This window comes from Somniosus microcephalus, chromosome 2, assembly GCF_052327205.1.
Source record: "Somniosus microcephalus isolate GS21.2 chromosome 2, FLI_Smic_1.0, whole genome shotgun sequence".
Taxonomy (NCBI): domain Eukaryota; kingdom Metazoa; phylum Chordata; class Chondrichthyes; order Squaliformes; family Somniosidae; genus Somniosus; species Somniosus microcephalus.
In genome coordinates this window covers 149,729,141-149,756,609 of record NC_140988.1, presented here as the reverse complement: position 1 = coordinate 149,756,609, position 27,469 = coordinate 149,729,141, and the positions used below count along the sequence as shown (strand labels likewise).

The 27,469-nt window shown below is 44.9% G+C and overlaps 1 protein-coding gene across 2 annotated transcripts in view; it reads left to right on the top strand.

Annotated features, from left to right (window-relative positions):
- Nucleotides 1-27,469, top strand: part of wdfy3 (WD repeat and FYVE domain containing 3) — a 583,406-nt gene that overhangs the window by 412,774 nt on the left and 143,163 nt on the right. For both annotated transcript variants that reach the window (XM_085963501.1, XM_085963491.1), the window contains 2 exons: nt 12,206-12,435; nt 24,218-24,327. In XM_085963501.1, the coding sequence (XP_085819627.1) occupies nt 12,206-12,435; nt 24,218-24,327 (340 nt within the window). The remainder of the gene's footprint in view (nt 1-12,205; nt 12,436-24,217; nt 24,328-27,469) is intronic.

Genomic DNA, 27,469 nt, shown 5'->3' with positions numbered 1-27,469 from the left:
GTATAAGAAATCGGTTGAGAAAATTAAATGCATGGCATCAAAGGGAAAGTGATGGCATAGATAAAGAGATGGCTAAAAGGCAGACTGGGTTATGGTAAGGTGATGTTGATCAGACTGACGGACAGTGGCTGGCGAGGTACCTCCGGGATAGTTGTTGGGACTACTCTGTTTATATCAATGATGATCTGAACTTAGACATAAAGGGAAGGATGTCTTAAGTTTTCTGTTGATGTCAAACTGGGAGATGTAGCAAACTGTTATGAAGAGTGCAGGAGGACTTAAATCTAGATAAGTGTGAAATCATCCACTTTGGACCTAAAAAGGATAGATCAGAGTACTTTCTAGATGGTGAAAAGCTAGAACAGCAAAGGTCCAAAGAGACTTGGGGGTCCATGTACATAGATCATTAAAATGTCATGGATAGGTACAGAAATCAAAAAGGCTAATGGAACGCTGGGCTTTTTATCTATAGGACCAGAATATAAGGAGGTAGAAGTCATGCTACAGCTATACAAAGCCCTGGCTAGACCATACCTGAAGTACTGTGTTCAGTTCTGGGCACCACACTGTAGGAAGGATATATTGGCCTTGGACAAAGTGCAGTGTAGATTTACCAGAATGACAACTGGACTCCAAGGGTTAAATTATGAGGAGAGATTACACAAACTAGGGTTGTAATCCCTGGAATTTAGAATGTTATAGGCTGATTTGATCAAAGTTTTTAAGATATTAAGGGGAACTAATGGGGTAGATGGAGAGAAACTATTTCCGCTGGTTGGGGATTCTAGGACTAGGGGACATAGCCTAAAAATTAGAGCCAGACCTTGCAGGAGTGAAGTTAGGAAACACTTCTACACACAGAGTGGTAGAGTTTGGAGCTCTCTTCCGCAAACAGCAGTCGATGTTGGTCAGTTGTTAATTTTAAATCTGAGATTGATAGTTTTTTGTTAACCAAAGGTGTTAAGGGATATGGAACAAAGACGGGTATATGGAGTTTGGTCGCAGATCAGCCATGATCTCATTGAATAGCAGAACAAGCTAGAGGGGCTAAATGGCCTGCGCCTGCTCCTGCTCCTGTTCCTATGAAATAAACAAGCTAGAGCTATGTGCAGATAAGTGGCAGATGCAGTTCAGTACAGAAAAATTAGTCATATGTTTTGGGAACAAAAATAAAAAATAGAAATATATATTGATAAATTTCTCAATGTAGTGAAGGAGCAAAGGGATCAAGGCATGCAGACATATAGGCCTAGAAATTCAGTATAGCCACGTTTGGGGCGCTACAGCCGGGCGTTCGCTAAATTTAGCGCCCGGCGCAACTTAGCGCCACCTTCGCCGATATTCAGTTGCATCGCCCCAAGAGACTGCTGCTGCACTAAAGCAGGCAATGCACGACTATCATAATGCGCTAAGCCGGCGTGCCGAGGCGCTAACACCGAGGGCGGGCGCAGCGCAGGTGTGGGGAGTTTCTGAATGAAGGCAGACACGCTGGCGCCGGTCAGCTCTTAAAGGGGGAGGGTCGACTTGTTTGGCTGCCATGCCCTGCACACTGCAGCCCTGAAGCAAGGCCTGACCATTGCTGGTTCATCAGTTCTACGCCCTGGACCATGGGGAAGCCCGCTATTCTTCCAAATCCCATTGCACGCTCTTGCTGCTTGTCCAGGGTCATGGGGAAGGAGATGTACTGACGTCTCCTTCTGAAAAGGGCATTGTTCACCTGGCAGATGCAGCAATGTACCGCGAACTGGGAGATGTTGGCAATGTCCCCAGTAGCGGATTGGAAGGAGCCGGTGGCATAGAAGTTGAGAGCCACCGTCACCTTCACTGCCACCGACAGAGACGTCCTGCTCCTCAGATGTGGCTGTAGACCTCTGCAAAGCAGGTGGCAGATCTCAGTGACCACCTCCCTTCTGAATCGCAGCCTCCGAACACACTGCTCCTCAGACATGTTCAGATATGAGAACTGCTGGCGGTATACCCTGGGTGGGTAAGGCCTCCTGTGCCGACGCCTGTTGGCCCTTCTCCGTCTGGCCATGACTGGCACTCTCTCACGGCGTCTCTGATCCCTTTGAATGCAATGCAGAAAGCCAACGTTTCCACCCATTGCAGCCCCCATTATATGTGGCGACTCAAGGCTATGGCACTGAAAGTGAAATCCAAGTGCTAAGCTCTGGCCTGAAGCCAGAAGTACCTGTGCGAGCGCTGAGTCAAAGCAGAAAGCTCTCTGCCTTTGTCTCTCTCCAAATATCCGTCTGTCACACAGAAGGATTGGCACAAAATGGCTGCCACTTATAATGCAGGAGGAGTCCCCTTTAAATAGCGCGCCCCGCAGTGACTGGGAACCGTTCCCCTCTACCAGTCGCTGGGGGCACCAGGCGCAAAGAAGGGCGGCGCCACTGAAGTTCCGGTTCGGGGCGCACCAAGGGCGTTGCGCCATAAAATGACGTCAGGATCTGCGTGCGCAGCTGAGCAGGCGCTGCGGTTTTGCGCCGCCGCTAAATCTTGAGTGAAGTTCGCGAGAGGCACAGATCGCACTGCGCCCGGGCGCTAGCCGCTTAGCGCCCCACTTCTCCTCCTAAGGCGCTAGCGGCTGGTGCTAACAACTGAATTTCTAGGCCATAAATCCTTACAATTGGGTGGACAGGTGTTTTATAATTAGAGGAATTTAGTACAAAAGTAGATAAATTAGGATGAATCTTAACAAAATGAAGGTTAATCCACTTCTGTAATATTTTGTGTAATTTTGGGATGTTCACTATAGGAGGGGTAAAATAGCTCTGGGAAAAGGGCACTACAAATTTACTAATATGACACTGGGGTGACAAGTGAATTACAAGGCTAGAGCAACTAGGGCTGTATCCTCTTAAACTGAGAAGATTGAGTGATGTTCAGAATGACAAAAGGAATAGAGAAGATAAACATAGATTATTTCTAATTAAATATTGCTAGGGCCGGCATTTATTGCCCATCCCTAGTTGCCTTAAGAAGGTGGTGGTGGGTCTTCTTGAGCCACTGATGTACATGTGATGAAGATACTCCATCAGTGCTGTTAGGTAGGGAGTTTCGGGATGGTGTACGACTTGGAGAGGAACTTCGAGGTGATGGTGTTCCCATGCACCTGACATCCTTGTCCAGTTAGGTGGTGGAAATCATGGGTTTGGGAGATGCTGCCGTAGAAGCCTTGGTGACTTGCTACAGTGCATCCAGTAGATAGCACACTAGCGACTACACCGGTGGTGGAGGTAGTGGATATTTTAGCTGGTGGATGGGGTGCCGATCAAGCGGATTACTTTGACCCGGATGGTATTGAGCTTTTTGCTGATGATACAAAGCTAGGTGGGAATGTAAGTTGAGGAGGATGCAAAGAGGCTTCAAGGGGATATAGACAGGTTAACTAAGTGGGCAAGAGCATGGCAAATGGAATATAATGTGGAGAAATGTGAAGCTTTCTACTATGGTAGGAAAAATAGAAAAGCGGAGTATTTTTTTAAATGGCGAGAGATTGAAAAATGTTGGTGTTCAGAGGGACCTGGGTGAGCTTGTACATGAATCATTGAAAGTTAACATGCAGGTACAGCAAGCAATTAGGAAAGGAAATGGTATGTTGGCCTTTATTACAAGAGGATTTGAGTATAAGAGTAGAGACGTCTTACTCTAATTATATAGAGCCCTGGTGAGACCACACCTGGAGTAGTGTGTACAGTTTTGGTCTCCTTATCTAAGGAAGGATATACTTGCAGAGAGAGTGCAACGAAGGTTCACCAGACTGATTCCTGAGATGGGGGGATTGTCCTATGAGGAGAGATGGAGTAGACTAGGCCTATATTCTCTGGAGTTTAGAAGAATGAGAGGTGATCTCATTGAAACATTCAAAATTCTTACAGGGCTTGATAGGGTAGATGCAGGAAGGATGTTTCCCCTGGCTGGGGAGTCTAGAACCAGGGGTCACAGTCTCAGAATAAGGGGTCAGACATTTAAGGACTAAAACAAGAAATTTCTTCACTTGGAGGGTGGTGAATCTTTGGAATTCTCTACCCCAGAGGGCTGTGGAGGCTCAGTCGTTGAGTATATTCAAGACAGAGATCAATAGATTTTTGGATATTAAGGGAATCAAGGGATATGGGGATAGTGCAGGAAAGTGGAGTTGAGATAGCAGATCAGCCATAATCTTGTTGAATGGCAGAGCAGGCTCGAGGGGCCGAATGGCCTACTCCTGCTCCTATATCATATGTTCCTAAGTCCACTTGTTACTGAATCGCCAACCAATGGAAACAAATTTTCACCATTTACCCTCTCAACCATGAACATCTCTTAGGTTCGCCTTTAATCCTCTCTGTTCTAGTAAAAATACTCAATTTTTCCAACTTTTTCTTTACAAACATAACCTCATATTCCTTGTATTGTTCTAGTGAAATGAGTGAGATAAATGTACATTTGATCAATGTACAGTATATTGTGGTTCAATTTCTTTGTGATTCCACATTGGCTGCAGTTATAATTCAGCTGATGTGAGGGGTCGCTCACTAGTTCCGGGAAGAAGCACTCTTGCTCCTCCTGGCTCCACAATAAGGTAAGTAAAAAATAAATACTTAAAAATATTAAAACTTAGCTTTCAGGAGGCAGCCTCCAGCGGTCTCTTTTAAGGACTACTGGTTTGGCTTCCAAGCACCTGAGAATACTGACTGGAGCATTCACGAACATGCTGCGGTCAGTCACTAACAAATTTTGCAAAGCGGGCTTGAAACAGGTGTTAGGCCTCCTAATTACCTATGGAAAGGGCCTGTTTCAGGTGTGGGCTTTGGATGCCTATACTGGAGCCTTTACCAATAAGGCAGGCAGTGAACTTCTGGTGCGGAATATGCACACACATGCCTTATGTCTATAAACTTGAACATTTCTAGACCATTTTGTTTTATGTAAAAATTATAACACTCCTTTGTGTTGCTTGATGCATCATCCTGCAACAGTAAAAATATAGATTCAGACATAAATGAAATGCAGTAACCTCAGTCTGTCAGTAGTATTAAATCCTGATCTTGCTGCGACTTACAGTACATGTGACCTTAAGGAAAATGCAACTCATTAAGTTGATCGATCTTCCTTCATCATTTCCTCCATCCAGATAATTGTAGTTCATTGATACTGGCAACACATCTGATAGGATTTCAGACTGTCACCACCTTTTTTAGTTTGGTATATTTACATTTGAAATGCTTCTTAGTTCTCATATATTTGTTTTGATGGCTATACTTATTTATGTAAGTTTACTATACCTGTCTATGTGCAAAATGTTTATACTTTGAGAGTCCATTGGTGTGTTAAGGTGTTAGCATGCGATGAACAAGAGAAGACCAAAAGGACATCTCGCAGAGCTGAACCACCAAGGAGAGGCAGTGTAGAAGGGTGGGGCGATTGACCATGTTGAACAATGTAGAGAGGTCAAGGAGTGATAATATGCCCCAGTCACAGAGAAAGCTGCTGGCACTTGTGACCAAGGTGGTTTTGGAGCCATGAGCAGGGCAGAACCCACTGAAGGGATTCATACACTGTTGTGGGAGTGATAGGCACAGCAGGATCCATAAAGTGTTGTGAATGCATTAGCTCGTGCTTGGAAGTTCTTCACTTTCCTGGGAGGCTGTAGAGCAGTGAAGTGAGAAAATGCTACAGTAAAAGTGATATTGGGACTCTAGTACAGGGAATAAATATGAGACTTACAAAAGGGAGAGAAAATAAAATGGAAGAAACATAAGAAAAGCTATTTTAGAAACATATATAACATGACAGTTTTTTAAAACTATGGAAGTGCTTAATTTAAAGATGAAGATAAGAAGCAGTTTCTGTAAATTTAATTTTTTAAGTTAGAATTTGGGAAAAGGACCAAAGAGTAGAGCATTGTGATATATAAATATGAAAAGCCACAGCAATTAACTTGTTTAGATCAAAAGATCAGTTACTTGGGTTTCTAACTAACCTACAATTTTATGGAAGCTACAGGTATATTTATACCATCAATTTTATAGAAATATCTCTGCTCTATGTAATACTAATTGACAGTTATGAAAATGAAAAAAATGCATTTATGCTAGAAATTAGATAGTTATTGGCAGGTATAAGGTTGGGTGCACTCGAGAGCAGATTTTTTCTCCATTACTGAAGCATGCAATTTGAGCAGGGAATGTGTTTTTGGTTTTCACTTTTGCTTGAGCAACTTCATATTTTGCATGATTTACTTATTCTGTGCAGCATAACTAAGACCATCTATTTCCATCTCCGTAACATTGCCCGTACCACCCTTGCCTCAGCTCATCTGCTGAAACCCTCATTCATGCCTTTGTTACCTCTAGACTTGACTATTCCAACATACTCCTGGCTGGCCTCCCATATTCTACCCTACGTAAATTTGAGGTCATCCAAAACTCGGTTGCCCATGTCCTAACGTGCACCAAGTCCCATTCACCCATCACCCCTATGCTCGCTGACCTCCATTGGCTCCCGGTTAAGCAGTGCCTCAATTTCAAAATTCTCATCCTTGTTTTCAAATTCCTCCATGGCCTCGCCCCTCTCTATCTCTGTAATCTCCTTCAGCCCCACAACCTGTTCCCCCCGCTCCCCCACCCCCCCCCCCGAGATATCTGCCCTCTTGAGCATCCCTGATTTTCATCGCTCAACCATCGGTGACTGTGCCTTCTGTTGCCGAGGCCCTAAGCTCTGGAACTTACTCCCTAAACCTCTCCACCTCTCTTTCCTCTTTTAAGACGCTCCTTAAAACCTACCTCTTTGACCAAGCTTTCGGTCATCTGCCCTAATTTCTTCTTATGTGGCTCAGTGTCAAATTTTTGTTTTCTAATACTCCTGTGAAGTGCCTTGGGATGTTTTACTACGTTAAAGGCACTATATAAATACAAGTTGTTGTTGTGTGGCTTAATTTTGGTCACATTTCTCTAACTCTATATCTGGTCAGTGATGCACTTTGGGCTGCTAGATTTAAGCATAGAAATAAATAATATCTGTGTGGTTGTTCTGCTGAAACAACAATTTTCAGTACAATGGAACCTCGATTATGCACATAATGGAGGAGAAGGCCTGTCTCCTGCACCACCTGCTGGATAATGGAAATTGGTGCATAATTGAGAGCACTCCAATGCTGGGTTTGAAACCGATTCAAGCTTGTGATTGGTCTGCATTATCTAATCAGGTTCCCAGCATGTGCAGATAAGAACGATATAATTCAATTAACAAAATTAAATACATATATATTTGTGAAATTTACTGGCAATCGAACTCCTGCTAGTCTGCTGGACAGTGATTTGATTGAGGTTTTTAGGATTTTGAAAGTAATTAACAGGGTAGATGGAGAGAAACTTTTTCCGCTGGTGGGGGAGTCTCGGACAGGGGACCTTAAGATCAGAGCCAAGCCGTTCTGGAAAGAAGTTAGGAAACACTTCACGCAAAGGATAGTAGAAATGTGGAACACTCTCCTACAAAAAGCAGTAGATGCTAACTGAATTAATAATTTTGAATGAGATCGATATATTTTTGCTAGCCAAGGGTATAAAAGGATATGGAGCCAAGGCAGGTGGATGGAGGTGAGATACAGATCAGCCATGATCACATTGAATGACGGAACAGGCTTGAGGGACCTGAATGGCCTATTCCTGTTCCTTTGAAAAGCCCCGAATATCCACTGATCTCCAGATCTGAGGTGAATTTTCAGAGCTGCATGGATAGTAACTTCTACATGGTACTGGACATCCAGGTAACAAGTACTTGTACAGCTAGATCAAGAATAAATCTGCGACAAATCAGTTAAAAATGCTCAATTGCATTTTTAAAAAAAGCTATGCCTCATCTCCTCCCAACTTCCATGAAAATAGAAATAATCAGGACCGCAGATAATGGGAGTGTGAGTAAGCACTTAGTGAGCACATTTTATTGAATAATGGAATTGCGACAAAGTTAAGATGGAACAAGTGAAAGATAGATTTAGGAATGGGATGCTGTAATTGTGAGTCAGTGAAGTAGGGGCAATGACATGGCCAAGAGAGGGGCTCCGTGGACTTACATAAAATGTTTTATTTGTTGACCATTGTTATGGATATTTTTAATTGTTCAAAATGAATCTTTGAACAATAGCACTTAAAAATGTACAAGAAACATTAAATCCAGCATGATTTTTATTCTCTGAACTGAATTTAGTTACATCTGTACCACTTGACTACTTGATGTCATGCTTTTGTCACTTTTTGTTTCAATTTCCCATTACAATTTTCTTTGTCCATTTTTAATATGGGATTGACCTAATGTAAACTTGACATGCTGTTTACATTATCATGGGTGACTGTGGAGTAACTCTCTGCCAGCTTGGCAATCATTATGATTCTCTTCAAACAGTAACCTAAAGATAATTTATCTTGAATCTACACACATACACACACAATTTTGGTTTAAAATAATTTTTATTTGAAATCTTCTCAATAAATAAAAGAGAAATAGGTCTTTGTTAATTTTTTGTCTTGTTCCCTCCTAGTCCCCCATTCTGCTCTTGGCCGCACCTGTTGCCTTTTCCGTTCCCTCATTGTTGCCAATGTGGACCTCACGCCGCTGTTTTCTCTGTTGTTTCACCGGTCGGCTAAAGTTTTTTCCCCCCTGTGCTAATCTGTGGCCTCCTCTCTGGTTACCGTACCCCTGACTTGCTGCTTTTTAAAAATTTGCAGTCCATTCTTGGGTGGCCTTGTCCCCAACTAAAACTTCTGTAAGTTCTTTTAATAAGAACTTTTAACAGTTATTAAGCTGCTGGCAGAAATGATTGGAGTTGAGGAATTTGAGCTGGCATCCTATGTTATTTCAAGAGTATATTTTTCTTTATTTTTCTGTCCCCATTTTCCCTCTGTCTCCCCCTCTCCGCTCTTGATTGTGCCTGTGTCTACCCCCACTCTCCTTTTCTTCTACTTCCTCCACTGCTGGTGAGAGGGTGTAATTATAGCATGTCAAGTTTACATACAGTTTCCATTATAAATGTGGACATAAGGATTTATATTGGAAATATAACTAAGGACAGAATGTGAGATTTCAAAATGGAGTCTGAATGCCCTGGTTCAATTATCCCCACCCTCTGAACCCACTTCACCAGGAGGTAACAGATACTGCAGATAAAGGAAATGCAGTGGATGTAGTGTATGTGAACTGCAGCAAAACCTTTGACAGTGTAGCACATCGGGAATTACAAGACAAGATCTAGTGGTATAGAATGGGGAGAGGATAGCAAACTGGATTTTAAAAATTGTTAGAAGGGAGAAAACCGAGTAGGAGTTGAGGGCAATTATTTTTTGTAGAGTGGGCAGTGGTGTCCCTCATGGTTCAGTTCTGGGAACACTGTGTATATCAATTAATTGGGTATAGGTCTAGGGCTCGATTTTCAGTGTGCCGTGGAGTCGGAATTGGAGGCGTGCGGGGGTTTAAAATCCCGAAATCGGGGGTCCCGCCCCCAACCCGCCTCCATGCCAGTTTCAAAGGAGGCGGGTACCCAGCCCGCACTGGGACCCGCCTCCCCGAGGCACGAAGGGATTAGTGTCGATTAACTGCCTATTAACAGGTAGTTAACAGGCTAATCCCTATTTTTAAGCTTGAACTGTGGGATTCCCAACTGCTCCAAACCACGGCAGTTGGAGGAGTCGGGCCATCGGGTTGAAGGGCTTGGAGGGGTCAAGGTATCGGTGTTCAGGTGAGTGATGTGTGCATGAGTGCAAAGGTAAGTGTGTTTGGTGTGTCTAAAGTGATTAAAGAAGTGTAAATTACCTTTTCAGCCTTCCTTTAGGTTCGGGGGGTCCCTCATCTCACCGGCACAGAAAGCAGAATGGCTGCGAACTGTCAAAAGTGACAGCCTGCAGTTTTCTGTGCAGGAGAGATTTCTAACTGAGTCTGTGGAGAAGGACTCATGTCAGAAGTAAGACTGTCAGTGTTTGACAGCTTCAAACAGCTGTGAAATGCTGATATTTCATCTGTCAAAAGCTCTTGACAGATGAAATTTCAGTCTGTGACATCACCTGTTGCTGGGTGGCCCTTAATTGGCCTGCTGAGCCCGCTGGGCAGTCACAACAAGGTCAATCAAGTCAAAATCGTGTGGATTGGCCGCATCTCGATGGAGGCGGGACTACAACCCCGAAAGTTGTAGTCCCGATGCCTGAATGAAAATCCAGCCCCTAGAGTCTAATGTCGAAATTTGCAGATGATACAAAAATAAGAGATACTGTTAATTCTTTGGAGGAACAAAGGAAACTGAAAAAGGATATTGATAAGATGGGGAAATGGGATTAAATGTCATTAAGTGCAAGGTGATGTATTTTGGTAATCAAAAAAACAGTAGTAATTATATTCTGAATGGAAGTAGGCTTGGTGCTGTGGAAGAGCAGAAGGACTTGGGGGTACAGGTCCACAGAACATTAAAGGCAGCAACTCAAGTTTAAGGCTACAAAAAAATCTAATAGAATTCTAAGTTTTATTTCAAGAACTGTACAATATACAAGCCAAGATGCAAAGCTGAGCTTATATAAAACTTTAAGACTTCGGATAGAGTACTGTGTGCAGTATTGGGCTCTGCACTATAGGAAGGATATTGAGGCTTTAGAGAGGGTACAATGCAGATTCATTAGGATGCTGCCTCATATGAGGAAATACAAATAAGAAGAAAGACTTGAAAAGTTGGGTCATTTTTCTTTAGAACAAGACAGATTATGGAGCGATATAATGGAAGTTTTTTAAATTGAGAGAGGATAGGACAGGGTAGATAGAAGCAGACTGTTTCCAGTAGTTGAGAGTTCCAGCATGAGGGGTTATAGATACAATTTATAGATAGAATGTAAGAGATCCCTTGACACTATTTCGAAGAAGAGCATGGCAGTTAACCCCGGTGTCCTGGCCAATATTTATCCCTCAATCAACAATAACAGATTATCTGGTCATTATCACATTACTGTTTGTGGGAGCTTGCTGTGCGCAAATTGGCTGCCGTGTTTCCTACATTACAACAATGACTACAGCTAATGAAGCACTTTTGAAGTGTAAAGTGCTTTGGGACATCCGGTGGTCGTGAAAGGCGCTATATAGATGCAAGTTTTTTTTTCTACGAAGACTTCACAAGCAGTGAGTGCACAACATATCGGTCTTCCTCAACAAACAAATACTTTAATATGACAGTTTTTTCCTATGACCTAGAGGCAACTTTTTTGAAATTCCTCTTTATTGTTGATGAAGTATAATACCTGAAAGCTCATGTGCATTAATGCATATTAGTGTTTAAGGGGAAAAAAATCAAAGCAAATACTGTACAAAGATATTAAGAAATTGCTGCCAATAAATTATAAGAATTTGGTTTGTAACAGTTTTGAAAGGCATGTTCCCAGAAACAATCTAATACAAGGGGACTGCCACTAGACATTTTAAGCATAAGTAGCATGAGTACTGCTAAATATAAAAGGCAAATCTGAAATATCTATATAAGCACTCAACAAGCAAATGTGATTAAAACTTTCATAGAAATGCCGATGTGTGCTTAGTTTCTTAGTTCATCCAAATTAATTATGTAGAATAATATATACAATAGCAAAATACTGCGGATGCTGGAAATCTGAAATAACAGAAAATGCTGGAAATACTCAGCAGGCCAGGCAGCATCCGTGGAGAGAGAAACAGAGTTGACGTTTCAGATCAGAACTGATGAAGTTATGATGAAGGGTCCCAGACCTGAAACGTTAACTCTGTTTCTCTCTTCACGGATGCTGCCTGACCTGCTGAGTATTTCCAGCATTTTCTGTTGTTATTTTAGAATAATATATATCTTCTCAATGTCCTTTTAGACTTTGTAGATACCTTGTAGCTTGCCTTGTGATCTGTACGGCATAAATGGCCATACATTCAGTGCATCACATGAAGCTCTGTATATACATGTAATATACATTGTATACACACATATGTAACAGATATGAGCATTTACTGTCTATTAACCTTGATTGTATTTGATTTTTAATACTATTCTGTTGCACTTAATAAATTGCACTTTAGACAGCTTTGTTTCAATCAGAGTCTATTGTGTGCTCGCATATTGGTGATTTCTAACTAATTTATTTACAGCCACAGCACAGTTTTTTTTTTAAATGTTGAAATGTCCCTATTGTTAAAGATCTATAATCATTTTTTTTTCCCTGTCTAGTCTAAACGGAGGTCCCAAGGACTGTCTCTGGACCCTATTTACCACTGCCTGAATCGGACTATACTCTACCAGCTATCAAGACCACACAAAACTGTTCCACAGCAAGTTGCTCTTTTAGACTCTTTAAGGGTCCTGACAGTCAACCGCACTCTTATTCTAGGACCTGGAAATCATGATCAAGAATTCATTGGCTGCCTGGCTCATTGTTTAATTAGTCTCTATGTTGGAAGGTGGGTCTTTAGAAATTATTTTTGAAAGCTTCCCCACTAAATGGTAGCTTAGTAAAATAAACCGATATAATAATGTCCTAATAACAATCCAGGGTTATTGCATAAAAACTCTTAACTTTAATCATTCATGAAAATTCTCTTCATTTAATCTGTATGTTTCTACATCAAACATGTAGAATATTTTCTGCTAACTTAGTACATGATGCATCAATGACATCAAACCACAACCACAATTTATTACAAAAGCAAAATACTGCAGCTACTGGAAATCTGAAATAAAAACACAATGCTGGAAATACGCAGCAGGTCAGGCAGCATATGTGGAGAGAGAAATAGAGTTAACGTTTCAGGTCGATGACCTTTTGTCAGAACTGGAAAAATGTTAGAGATGTAACCGATTTTAAGCAAGTTCAGAGGCAGGGAAAGGGGGGAGGGGAGGAAAGAACAAAAGGGAAGGTCTATGATGGATGGGAGGAGTGATTAAATGATAAAAGGTATGATTGTACAAAGCATAGCTCGAGGAACAGCACCTCATCTTTCGATTAGGCACTTTACAGCCTTCAGGGCTCAACATCTGAGTTCAACAATTTCAGACCATAACCTCTGCCCTTATTTTTTCAGACAGCAGCTATTGATGATTCTGCCATTCCCATTTACACCTCTTCTAGACTCATCTTTTGTTTCTTTACTTGTCTCATTACCATTCCTTTTTGTTTTGTACAATCATACCTTTTGTCATTTAATCACTCCTTCCACTTTTTCCAGTTCTGACGAAAGGTCTTCGACCTGAAACATTAACTCTGTCTCTCTCTCTCCACAGATGCTGCCTGACCTGCTGAGTATTCCCAGCATTTTCTGTTTTTTATACCACAATTGTATTATGTTAGGACATTTTGATGTGTGCAGTCATTTAAATACGATGACAGTTCTCACAAGTGAGCGCAATTGGTTTTAAAATATGTTTCTAGTGAGTTAGCCACTCCCATTGCTGGGAAAGCCACTATACTTGAGGGGAGATTTAGTAGATTCAAAATTATATGGGGTATAGAGTTAATGAGAAACTGTTTCCATTGGTGGGTGGATTGGTAACCAGAGGACACAGATTTAAGATAATTGGAAAAAGAACCAGAGGAGATGAGGAGAAATATTTTTTATCTGGGAGTTTTTATGCTCTGGAATGCATTGCCTGAAAGGGTGATAGAAGCAGATTCAATAGTAATTTTCAAAAGGGAATTGTGTATATATACTTGAAAAAGAAAAATTTGCAGGGTTATGAGGAAAGAGCAGGAGAGTGAGACTAATTGGATGGTTCTTTCAAAGAGCTGGCGCGGGTACCAAGGGCCATATGGCCTCCTTCTGTGCTGTAAGATTCTATGATTCTACATCAGCACTTCATGCCTTATTTTAAAAAGTCAGTCATTTTGGATTATTTTTGTAGACAGTTTGTATTATCATGAATGTTACAATCTGCGAAGAATTCAGTTCAGTTTTCAATCACTAGCTTTGGTTCCAACAGAAAAGGTGGTACAGTATTTATGTAATAGTACAACAGTTGAAGGAAGTTCAACTTGTACTTCCTTTACTGTAATGCACTGCTGCTATTGGAAACACTAATAGAAATGAGCTGATCCCAGGACCACCATAAGAGCCAAAGACCATTCCAAGAACTATCTCATTCCAAAGCTGAAGTGCCACCAGCAACAAACAAACAGCCACCGCTGGTGACAGTGGGAGACCATTTGTTAAGGTGCAATGGGCTGAGCACTCGGTACACCTGTATAACCTAGTAATGCTTTTTCTGTACTGATGCTTTGTATTGTTCTTCCCCGAACTGTAGGGATGGTCTTCTAACATATACAGGTAGAGTTTCCACTTTGGGTGCAATCGGCGATCCGGGCACACATTGCGCTAATTTTGAGAAGTGTTTTACGCCCCTCAGGTTGCATATCGGCGAAAGCAAAATCTGCTATGAACCAGCACAATCGGGCAGCGTTTTAGAACATTTTTTTTTAAAATTTGCTTTAAAAAAATATTCCTTGATATATTTGAGTGGTAACTTGGTGCAGTTTGATTCATACAGCTGAAAATGGGTTTATCACAAAAAATCATCAGAATGTAACCCAATTTTAAATAACTGAAAATGACTTTCAAAAAACTATACAGAACCATTTGCTAATTACATTGATGTACAGTAGTCAGTTTCTTAGTAAATTAAAAAAACTTACATTCAAAAGCTTTTAAAAGGTGCCTTGCGCCCAAAAGAACCAGCTTAATTTTAAGAGCCTCCTCAAAGGCACGCAAATGGGCACAATTAGTGGAAACACGCTATGGTGATAAATCGATTGGGGACGTGGCCGGTTTTGAGTGCAGGGCCAGCTTATAGTGTGATTTTTTTTTTAAACTAGTGCAAAAGATCGCGGTAACTCAGTTGCTTTGGACATAATTTGCACTTGAAATTCAGCGATCTTTTGTGCTGGTTTAGCCAATTTCAGGCAAATTGCGCTGAAAAAAACAGCGCAATCTAGCAGAAAATCCCAGGCCATGATCAAAATTGCAATCACAACTTTTTAACTACTGCATATGCACACTTTTTGTGTTGATGCTGTTGTTCTAAAATTCATCCTACAAAGTACATTTTTCAATTATTTTTTGTTGCAATGAGAAAACCAGAGGGTTTTTATTTGTGAGCCTCATCGACATGTGATTGTGATGCCATGTCGCTGTTGACATCATTGGACCAAAATGTTGACTGGTGTAAGATGTATGAAGGAGGCTAGGGAAGTGGCTGTGAGCTAAAATGGAATTTTAAGACAAAATGTTTTTGATTAAATTGTAATCAACAATGCTTCCCAAATAGTAAATAGAAAGAAAGACTTGCAATTACCTTACATAGTGCTTTTTCAAGCATCTCATACATATGTCAAAATTATTTTGAAGTACAGTGACAGTTTTTATGTAGTCAATTTAATTCCAAAAGCTAATTAACACTTTTAGATGTGTTCTGGTAGTATACATATTTGAATTGTTCATTCCAACCATTTAGTTCTTTATATATAGGAAGTTTTAACCAGAACTATGTGGCATATTTGAGCTAAGTACAAGCAGTCATAGAAATTTATGGCACAGGAGGCCATTCAGTGGAACGGTCTGCAGCCTAATCCCACTTTCCAGCTCTTGGATTTCTGTCTCTACCATCCTTTCAGGCAGTGTGTTCCAGACCCCCACCATGCTCTGGGCGAAAAATCTCTCCTCAACTCCCCTCTACTCCTTCTACCAATTACTTTAAATTTATGCCCCCTGGTTATTGACCTCTCTGCCATGGGAAAAAGGTCCTTCCCATCCACTCTATCTAGGCCTCTCATAATTTTATACACCTCAGTTAAGTCTCCCCTCAGCTTCCTCTGTTTTAAAGAAAACAACCCCAGCCTATCCAATCTTTCCACATAGCTAACATTCTCCAGTCCTGGCAACATCCTTGTAAATCTCCTCTGTACCCACTCTAGTGCATTCACATCTTTCCTGTAATGTGATGACTAGAACTGTATGTGGTTCTCTAGCTGTGACCTAACTAGTATTTTATACAGTTCAAGCATAACCACCCTGCTCTTATATTCTATGCCTTGGCTAATAAAGGAAAGTATCCCATATGCCTTCTTCACCACCTTATCTACCTGTCCTGCTACCTTCAAGAATCTGTGGACCTGTACTCCAAGGTCCCTCTATTCCTCTGTACTTCTCAGTATCCTACCATTTATTGTGTATTCCCTTGCCTTGTTAGCCCTCCCCAAATGCATTACCTCACACTTCTCCAGATTGAATTCCATTTGCCACTTTCCTGCCCACCTGATCAGTCCATTGATATCTTCCTGCAGTCTATAGCTTTCTTCCTCACTATCAACCACACAGCCAATTTTTGTATCATCTGCAAACTTCTTAATCATGCCTCCTGCATTGAAGTCTAAATCATTGATATATACCACAAAAAGCAATGGATCTAGTGCTGAGCCCTGTGGAACCCCAGTCACAAACACACCCGTTGACCATTAACCTTTCCTTCTTGCCACTGAGCCAATTTTGGATGCAACTTGCCACTTTCCCTTGCATCCCATGGGTTTTTTACTTTTTTGACCAATCTGCCATGTGGGACCTTATCAAAGGCCTTGCTAAAATCCATGTAGACTACATCAAATGCACTACCCTCGTCGACCCTCCTTGTTAGACACGACCTTCCCTTAAGAAATCCATTCTGACTGTCCTTGATTGATTCGTGCTTTTCTAAATGACGATTAATATTGTCCTTCAGAATTTTTTCCAATAATTGGCCCACCACCGAGGTTAGGCTGACTGGCCTGTAATTACTCGATCTATCCCTTTCTCCCTTTTTAAACAATGGCACAAAGTTAGCAGTCCTCTGGCACCATGCCTGTAGCCAGAGAAGATTGGAAAATTGATGGTCAGAGCCTCCACTATTTTCTCCCTTGCCTCTCAACAGCCTGGGATACATTTCATCCGAGCCTGGTAATTTATCTACTTTCAAAGATGTTAAACCTCTTAATACTGCCTCTCTCTATGTTTATCCCATCTAATATTTCATATTCCTCCTCAACTACAGTGTTTGCATCATCTCTCTTTTGTGAAGACAGATGGGCCCCGATTTTCCCGGAGCCGTCGGGCGAGGTTTCAGTCGGACGGGGGCTGAAAATCGCAGAAATAGGGGGTCGCGACCCCCCCCCCCCGCCCGACTTTCGCCCCCGTCTTTCAGCGCGACCCGAATCAGTCCCGCCCGCCACAGGCGGGAATGGTCGGCGGGAGCCTAATGATCAATAATTGGCACGTTTAATCCTATTTTCAGGGGCCCTTGGAATTTTCAGCCTTTCCCCACGTAAAACACGCCAGGTGGGAACACCGCTGATGAAACCTGGCGTGAACAATGTCGGCTTGCTTGCTTTCAGCTGCAGGTCAATCAGGACTGAAGAGATTTAATCAGCCAGCATCTGTAGGCTGCAGGACCTTGTTGCTGAAGGCTTGGGGCAACTTGTTGAAGGCTTAAGCACAGCTGTGGAAGGTTGGAGCCTCACACACTTCTCCAGTGTGAGCTCCTGGGAAGCCCCTCTCAGCACCCTAACTCAGCGCCGCCTCAACGGAGGCATCTGCCAGAAGCATGGGAGGCCTTTTGTTCCTTCCCTTCTTGGCATTAGAGGATCTCCAACAGCACAGGAGGCTGCAACAGATCCAGCAACAACAGCAGATCCAGCAGCAGGAGCGACAGGCTGCGGCTCACCCACCTGAGGCAGCACAGGCCAAAAGGGGCCAGCGCATGGAAGGCCGTTGGCGCAGGAGATACCCGCCAAACAGGGTCTACAGACACATGGTGAGCTACCTCAACATGACTGAGCAGCAGTGCCAGAGGCAGCCGCGACTTTCGCGAGAGGTAGTGACTGACATCTGCGCAATGCTGCAGCAAGACCTGGAGCCCAGAGCACCAGGTCAACACTCCGTACCAGTGGCCATCAAAGTCACCACCGCACTCAACTTTTATGCCTCAGGCTCCTTCCAGGGATCAGCAGCAGACATCAGCGGCATCTCCCAGGCAGCCGCACCCTTGCATCAAACAGGTCACCGATGCCCTCTTTGCCCTCGCGCACAATTACATCCATTTCACCCGGGATCGCGCAAGTGTGAGAGCGTGGATTAGCTCAGCTGGCAGACTTTCCAAGGGTGCAGGGCATCATTGACTGCACACGTGGCCCTTAGGGCACCCCACCGCAATCCAGGAGTTTTTGTCAACTGCAAGGGCTTCCACTCCCTTAACGTTCAGCTGGTGTGTGACCACAAGAAGGTGATTTTGCATGTTTGTGCCAAGTACCCTGGCAGCTGCCATGACTCCTTCATACTGCGCCAGTCTACTGTGCCTCCGCTATTCAGTCCGCCAAACGAACTTCAGGGATGGCCACTTGGAGACGAGGGATATCCCCTGCGCTCCTGGCTAATGACGCCGTTGAGGAGACCAGCCAACGAGGCTGAGGAGCGCTGCAACTCCAGCCACATTTCCACCAGATGCATTATCGAGCAAGCCATCGGATTGCTGAAGATGCGCTTCAGATGCCTCGATAGATCGGGGGAGCCCGACACTACTCATCAGCCAGGGTCTCCAAAATCGTTGTGGTATGCGGTGTGCTTCACAACATGGCACAGCGTCGTGGCTTGCCGATTCTGCAGGACCAAGAGGCTCCTCACAGAGCCTCCTCGGATGAGGATGATGCTGAGGAGGATACTGAGGATGATGCTGAGAAGGAGGAGGAGGGCGGGAACGAGCATCCTGCAGTGGGCCACCAACCAGCGGCACCAGTGCGCAAGAACATTGCTGGGCGAATGCAAGGAACGCACTCATCCTGGCCAGATTTGCCTAGCCTGGTACATCAAACACTGCAGCCTCGCTGCTTCTTAACTGACCATGGACAGTGGCCCATCCCTGCGCATTTCTACCTATTTGACCAGCTTGCTTACATCTGCAAGTTATCCTAAGGTCTCAATGTGATATCCCCATTCGCCAAATGACAGATGCCATAACTGCTGCAGCTGCCACCAGATTTTTTATGTCCAAGAAAGTGATGGCATTAAAAATATTTACAAGACTTTTCACCCAAGTGACTACCCTTGTGATTAGTGGTGCTTCATTTTTCTCTTACGCGTGCTCCTACTCCTACGTAGTGCTACCCCTGTGGCTTCAGCAGATGTCGAGGCCCCTTGCTCACTTTCCTGCTGCGCCTGTCTCGACACCTTTGGCGGGTGTCCTCGGGTGGCAAGCCTGTGAGGGCTTGCCAGCAATCTGCTGCTCCTGCGGCTGTGCAGGGCTTGAGACTCCTATCTCACTGGGGTGTGGACTCCGGCGGGGCTCTGACCGAGGGCTCTGAAGTGGCATGGAAGTGCGAGCGCGTGGAGGGGAGCCCCCTTCCTTGAGGTGTGCCAACAACCTCCCTCTCATAGGTCAGCTCCCCCTCAGCACCTGCAAGTGGCTGGAGAGCACCTTGCTGCACATCAGGGGGGCTATGGGGACCCGTCTCTGTACTGGAAGTCCTGATCAGAGGGACTTCCATGAAGGTCTGGTCTCGGTGCTCAATAGATGCCCATCGCTCCTCAAGAGATGTCATTCTATTCAGAGCACTCACCATGTTTCCGATACCCTGGCGACTAATCTCCTCCATGGCCGCAGCCTTCCTCTCCTCGGCTGCAGCCCTCCTCTCCTCAGCTGCAGCCAGCATTGCCACGGAGGTAGCCATCCTTTCCGTGGTGATGCTTTGATGCGCTAATGACTCCAATAAGGCTCTGCTCATGCTTGCCATGGACTCCTCCATTCGCTCCACACTCGCAGCGACCCTGGAGACAAAACCTGCCAGAGACTCCTGCATCTGTGCATGGAGATCCATCACCTCCTCTCTTGCAGATGGACCCAGAGGCATAGGGACAACATGCAGCTGAGCTGACAGAGCCCTGCACCCTCCGACGAGGACTCTGCACTGCTGTCCCTGTCTCCACAATCTGCTGATGCTCACTTGTGAGCTGTGATACACCAGGTGACAACTCTATGCCCCGAAGGTCCCACCGAGGTGTGAGTGTCTGCGCTGGTGCTGGGTGCGCTTACTTCTGCTGACGATGCGCCTTCAGAGGCTGGAGCTTCCTCTGAGGAGTCTGGCTGCAAAGCCTCTTCCTCCTGGGCAGTGGCGGCGGGCACTCTGGATGTGGGGGAGTAAAGGAAAGAGTTAGAGATATCATGCCAAGGCTACTTGCACATTGGATTTGGCAGATGCTCATAAGTCCAAACGATGTGGCTTCAGAATTATATCAGCAACTCATGCTATGTCAGTGAGAGAGATGGGAAACTTTTCTGTCACCAGCTTGCGGGCTTGCTCCTGTCTCTCCTGCCCCAGCTTCCTCCGGCACGTCAGCCCCAGCAATCTTCAGAACTGCTTCTTCCCAGGGGGTCAGGTGGGCGAGTGAGGGTGGTCCTCCTCCAGTCTTCGCTCGTTCTCTCCTATTTTGAGCTCTCTTTTCCTGCAATGAGGGAGACAAGTGGAGTTTGAGTGAGATTGAAGGAGTGAGTGTAGAGATTGCATAGCAAAGATACTTGGAAGGAGACAAAGATGGTGTGAGGCTGCAAGACCAAGGGCCCTCCCTGTGTGCTGGCAGTTGTGTTACAAGCATCAGAGTGAGAGGCAGTGTGAGGGCTGCATGGTGGAAGAGTTATGTGAATGTGAGCATAGATAGAGAGAGAATGGGTAAGGGTGCATGGATGTGACTGAGGTTGGATGTGGAGGAGGTGATAGCTGAAGCTGAGTGCTGTTGGGGAAAGGCAGTGGAGAGCAGCCTGAGGTTGATGGGAACTTCATACTTACTTTTCCTGTGCGGTGTAGGTCATGGAAGCGCTTTCTGCACTGCATCCATGTACGACGGGTCACTCCCTCAGAGTTCACCTCTTCAGCCACCTGCATCCAGGCAGCCCTGGTCTCTTTTTGGGAGGCCTCTTCCTCCCTGAGATAGGGAAGAGGACCTCCCTGCGGGCCCTAACCCCATCTACCAATGTCTGCAATGATGTTTCGTCGAATTTTGTGGCAGCTCGGCCTCTGCCGCTGGCAGCAGCTGGTGCAGGCTCCTCTGCCATTATGATAGACTGGATGGGAAGCCTGCAGAGGTTGAAAAGCTTGCTGGACACTTTAAAAGCACCACGAATGATGACATCATACTGTGGGGCTTTCTGACTGGAAATGGACAATTAGCAAGGGTCCCCACACAGTAGAACTTAATTGGCCACTTGAGGGAAAAGTGCGTGCAGCTGGCTGACCCATTTATATTCGGGTCGGAGCCCGACATTCGGGGAACCCGAAAATTTCCCACGTGATCGGGAAAATCAGGGCCATACAAAGTATTCATTAAGAACCATACCCACGTCTTCTGCCTCCACACATAAGTTACCTTTTTCGTCTCTAATAGGCCCTACCCTTTCCTTTGTTATTCTCTTCCTCTTTATTTATTTATTTATTTATAAAACATCTTTGGGTTTTCTTTGATTTTACTTGCCAATATTTTTTCATGCCCTCTCTTTGCTTTCCTAATTTCACCCCTGCACTTTCTATACTCCTCTAGGCTTTCTGTAGTATTGAGCTCTCGGCATCTGATAAAAGCTTCCTTTTTTCCTTATCTACCCTGTATGCTCCTTGACATCCAGGGGGCTCTAGATTTGGGAGTCCCACCCTTGTTCTTTGTGGGAACATATTTGCTCTGAACTCTTACTATCTCCTCCTTGAATGCCTTCCACTGCTCTGACATTGATGTTTGAGTAGCTGTTTCCAGTCCACATTTCAGCTTAGTAAAATTGGCCTTTCCCCAATCAAGAACTTTTACACCTGGTCTATCTTTGTCCTTTTCCATAGCTATGCTAAATCTAACTGAATTGTGATCACTACCACTGATGCTCCTTCCACCTGCTCTGCTTCATTCCCTAAAACAAAGTCCAGACCCCCCCCCCCGCTCCCTTGTTAGGTTTGCTATGTACTGGCTAAAAAACTTCCGAATGTATTTTAAGAATTCTGCGCCCTCTATATATTTTACACTGATTCTATCCCAGTTAATATTAGGGTAGTTGAAATCCCCGACTATTGTTCTTGCACTTCTCAGAAATTTGCTTACATATTTGCTCTTCTATCTCCTTCTGATTATTTGGGGGTCTATAGTATACGCCCAGCAGTGTGATTGCCCCTTTTTTGTTCTTCAGTTCAACCCATACGGCCTCACTTGATGATCCTTCAAACATAGTCCAGAACTGCCTCGAACCCGGAGCTCGAGCTCCTCCAGCTGATGACGCTTCCTGCACATGTGGTTGTCCAGGACACGAGAAACATCCAGGACTTCCCCCCATATCCCAGAATGTACATTCGATGGGACTGAAGTGCCCTGCCATTCCTCTATTTATTAGAATACTAACTAAACTTCTTAACTAACCCACTGACCTAACGTAGAGAGAAAAAGTCAAAGGTAATAGTCACCAACCAATGGCCTACCTGCTGTCCCAGGACGTCACCCTTTGTTTTTTTTTTTGTTTCGCCGAATATATGCTGCCGGTTCACCACTCCGGTCCGCACTCTGTCCTGGGCCTTCTCCGTCGCTCTGTTTATGCTCCTGCTGCCTCCGCTGCTGCCGGCTCCCACTCAGTTCCGCGCTCTGTCCTGGGCCTTCTCCGTCGCTCTGTTTATGCTCCTGCTGCCTCCGCTGCTGCCAGCTCCCACTCGGGTCCGCGCTCTGTCCTGGGCCTTCTCCGTAGCTCTGTTTATGCTCCTGCTGCCGGCTCCCGCTCAGGTCCGCGCTCTGTCCTGGGCTTTCTCTGTCGCTCTGTTTATGCTCCTGCTGCCTCCGCTGCTGCCGGCTCCCACTCAGGTCCGCGCTCTGTCCTGGGCCTTCTCCGTAGCTCTGTTTATGCTCCTGCTGCCTCCGCTGCTGCCGACTCCCGCTCAGGTCCGCCGCTCTGTTTATGCTCCTGCTGCCAGCTCCTGCTCAGGTCCGCGCTCTGTCCTGGGCCTTCTCCGTCGCTCTGTTTATGCAGCTGCCGCCTCTGTGCTGCTGGCTCCTGCTCAGGTCAGCGCTCTGTCCTGGGCTTTTTCCGCCATTCTATTTATGCTGCTGCCGCCTCTGTGCTGCCGGCTCCCGCTCAGGTCAGCGCTCTGTCCTGGGCCTTCTCCGCTGCCCCCACTGTTGCCGACTCCCACTCTGGAATAAAAAAGCTAGAAATGGTGACCATGAAACTATCAGATTGTCCATCTGGTTCACCAATGTCCTTTAGGGAAGGAAACCTGCCGCCCTTACCTGGTCTGGCCTATCTGTGACTCCAGACCCACAGAAATGTGGTTGACTCTTAACTGCCTTCTGAAATGGCCTAGCAAGCCAATTAGTAAACCGCTACGACAAAGTCAGCACCTTCACCACAGGACTGCAGTGGTTCAAGGCAATTAGAGATGGGCAATAAATGCCGGCCTTGCTAGCAATGCCCACATCCCGTGAACCAATACATTTTTTAAAAAGTCGCATTCACCCATCACCAGCTACATCCAGGTACAGCTCACTTTTAAAATTCTCTTCCTTGTTTTCAAATACCTCCATGACCTCGCCCCTCCCTATCTCTGTACCCTCCTCCAGCCCTACAACCCTCCGAGATCTCTGCACTCCTCCAATTTTGGCAAGCCTGTTGCACTAACCCAATTTTTCATCACCATTGGTGGCCGTGCTTTCAACTGCCTAGGCCCTAAACTCTGGAATAAACTCCCTGAACCTCTCTGCCTCTCAACCTCCCTCTCTCCCTTTAACACGTTCCTTAAAAGCTACCTCTTTGATCAAGCTTTTCGTCCTGTCCTAATATTTCCATATTTGGTGTCAAATTTTGTTTGATAAAATTCCTGTGACGTTTTATTACGTTAAAGACGCTATATAAATGAAAGTTGCTGTTGTTGTCATTCATATGTTTAACAGTAAACTAGCCAGGCAGGAAGGTGATAAATTATGTGTGGATCTTGAAGAGGTTTAACCATCTGGGTGAACTAGATAGGCATGAATAGCATTTTTTGCAATCCTATTTTCTGACCTTATCAGAGCTAACGCAATAGCTTGGATTATAGAGATTTATGTATTATATATTCATCCACAGTACATATGCAAACAGTAAAAACTTGTCTTTTGTTTCCAATTTTGACACATCAACCATTATATTGTGAATAAAAATATTTGTTAACTCTTGCAGTAACCTTGAAGGGTTTGGCCTGGAAGCAGAAGCCAGAATGACAACATGGCACATCATGATACCTTCTGATCTTGAACCAGATGGAAGTCATAGCCAAGATATTAGTGAAGGTAAATTGTGAATTAATATTCAATGAAATAGTCACAGTCAGTAACTTTTTTTAAATTTGTTTATGGGATCAGGGCGTCGTTGGCAATGCCAGCATTTATTGCCCATCCCTAGTTGCCCATGAGAAGGTGGTGGTGAGCCGCCTTCTTGAACCGCTGCGGTCCATGTGGTGATGGTACTCCCACAATGCTTTTAGGTAGGGAGTTCCAGGATTTTGACCCAGCGATGATGAAGGATCGGCGATATACTTCTAAGCCAGGATGGTGTGTGACTTGAGAGGAGCTTGGAGGTGGTGGTGTTCCCATGCGCCTGCTGCCCTTGTCCTTCTAGGTGGAAGAGGTCGCGGGTTTGGGAGGTGCTGCCAAAGAAGAATGATCACACAAGTGATCATTTAATTAAACTCTCTTACTTTTTGACTGGCCCACTGTGCTTGTGACCAAGAGAATGAGACCCATATAGTACTCAGCCAAGTAAATTTTAAATATTTGACAGAATGAAGCAAAAGAGACATTCTACATTTAAGTGTGTAGATCTTCGCCATTTTAGAGAAAAAAATTGTTTACACAGAATAATAAGCACCAATAAAAATGTAATGAAATAAATAATTCCTGATCCTGACACTATCATGATTGTACTGATGCGTGAGCTGAGTTGCAACTTTTACTGCATTCATAGGTTATTTCCTGTTTGTAGAATCACACAAATTTCAAAACAGAAGGAGGCCCTGTAGACCATTAGAGTTCTGAACCCTCCCAGTATGATCGGGAGTTTCCTGGAATCGGGGTACCTCTCCCTGTTGATCAGCTATTTAAATTTCACTCCACAGTGCGCTCACTCCATGACATCACCGGCTGCTGTTAAATCCTCAGGCTCGGTGACATCACCCAACCACCATCGGAGAGAGCTGCGAACGCGTGGAATGCAGGGGGCTGGAGAGTCGGGAATCGGCATTCGCGGAGTCTCTGAACTCTTAATGGCTCTGCAATTGGCGGGGGTAGGGTGGGCTCAGAAATCGGGGGAGGTCTGAAATCGGAAGGGCTCAAGAGTGGGGTGGGGGGTGGAGAAGGAGACTGGGGGCTCAACGGGAGATTGGGGAATGGCGATTGGGGGAAAGATGGAGACTGGAATAGGGACTCTGGGGAGAGATGGCGAATAGAGTTCAGGGGAAAGATGGAGAATGGGGGAATCGGGGAGCGAGTTGCGGGGGCGGGTTAGGTTTCGGATGGGCGCGGGATCCAGCCTTTCGCACAGAGTCGGGAGCAGCAGCGGCAAGGTGAGGACTGGGAGTGGCACTGAGAGCGGAGTAGCTGGTAAAGAGGCAAGTGAAACCCAGAGACCTTACTTTGGGTAAATAGTGAAAGATTATTTCCATTGGTGGGTGAATGGGGAATTAGGGAATGGAAAACAAGCATCCTCTCTGGAAGAAACGAGGGGGAAAGGACGAGGAAAGTTCTTGAACTGAGGGTTAGTAGACCATGGGATTCTTCACCACATGTGGTGATTGAGATACAAACTAAAACTTCATTTCAAAGGGAATGTGATCTTTATTTGAAATGGAGGAATATAAAAAGATCTTTTTTGGGGGGAGGAAAAGGAGGATGGGATTACAGGAGAGCACCTGCGCTGTAATGTCTATAATTCTATGAAAACTTTCCTTTATCGAGTTCAAGCTCAGGGAATGGTTTAGAAATGTTTGTGCTAAACTGAGTTTAGAACGATGTGCCCTTTGAAAAGTGCCCCAAACAGAGCCTGCTGCCCTTTGTGCGATCTCTTAGTTTGGTTCAGGTCGGTCTGTGCTGCCTGGTTTTGACATCTGAAGTCCAAATACAGATGACCTCTGACTGAGACTCCCAGTTCAAAGTTTCACCCTCACACGGAGCCAGAGTCCTAGGAGATAGGGAGAGAGATGGGGCCTGTTAAAAGTGGCATCGACTGGGGAGCCTTGTGCAGTGCAAGGTGATTAGAGTTAGAGCTACGGTTTCACAATCAGCGGGTTATAGGATTACTACTAGTTACAGGTCAGATATCTGGATATTTCACCTGTTACTAACAGTTACATATAGTCTATCAGTGAGGTTTTTTTATTCGTTCCTGGGATGTGGGCATCACCGGCAAGACCAGCATTTATTGCCCATCCCTAATTGCCCTTGAGAAGGTGGTGGTGAGCAACCTTCTTGAACTGCTGCAGTCCGTGTGGTGAAGATACTCCCACAGTGCTGTTAGGGAGGGAGTTCCAGGATTTTGACCCAGCGACGATGAAGGAACAGTGATATATTTCCAAGTAAGGATGGTGTGTGACTTGGAGGGGATCTTGAAGGTGATGGTGTTCCCATGCGCCTGCTGCCCTTGTCCTTCTAGGTGGTAGAGGTCGTGGGTTTCGGAGGTGCTGTCGGAGAAGCCTTGGCGAGTTGCTGCAGTGCATCTTGTAGATGGTACACGCTTCAGCCACAGCGTGCTATTGGTAAGAGGGAGTGACTGTTTAAGGTGGTGGATGGGATGCCAATCAAGCGGGCTGCTTTGTCCTGGATGTGTCAAGCTTCTGGAGTGGTGTTGGATCAGCACTCATCCAGACAACTGGAGAGTATTCCATCACACTCCCTAACTTGTGCCTTGTAGATGGTGGAAAGGCTTTGGGGAGTCGGGAGGTGAGACACTTATCGCAGAATACAGGAAACTCTTTTTTTCGCCGGTGCCGGTTTATCAAAAAGTCCGGATTACAGAGAGGTATAGTAAAAGGTACGAGAGCCCCGTACACCGCAACATATCCAGGCTTCCCTGTTGCTTAGCAACAGGTGCAGGAACCCTGGCCACAAGATCCAGGTGTCCCTGTTGCTTAGCAACAGGTGCAGGAACCCCGGTTACACAGCCACAGATTCAGGAACAGCCACTAATATGAAGTAAAACTTACCTGAACCTACTCCTGAATTTTGCCAGTTAACAGAGATTTTCGGTTATTTAGGTGCCGGTAAATCGAGAGTTTCCTGTATCAGTATATATAACAGTCTGGTTCAGTCACAGATGGTATCTAGAGAGGAGGATGGAATCAGTGGCTAGCGAACGGAGTCTCTGGTCTTCCCGTGTTGAATTGGTGGAATTGTGTCTCATCCAGGACTGGATGTCAGATAAGCAGGCCGACAGCACAGA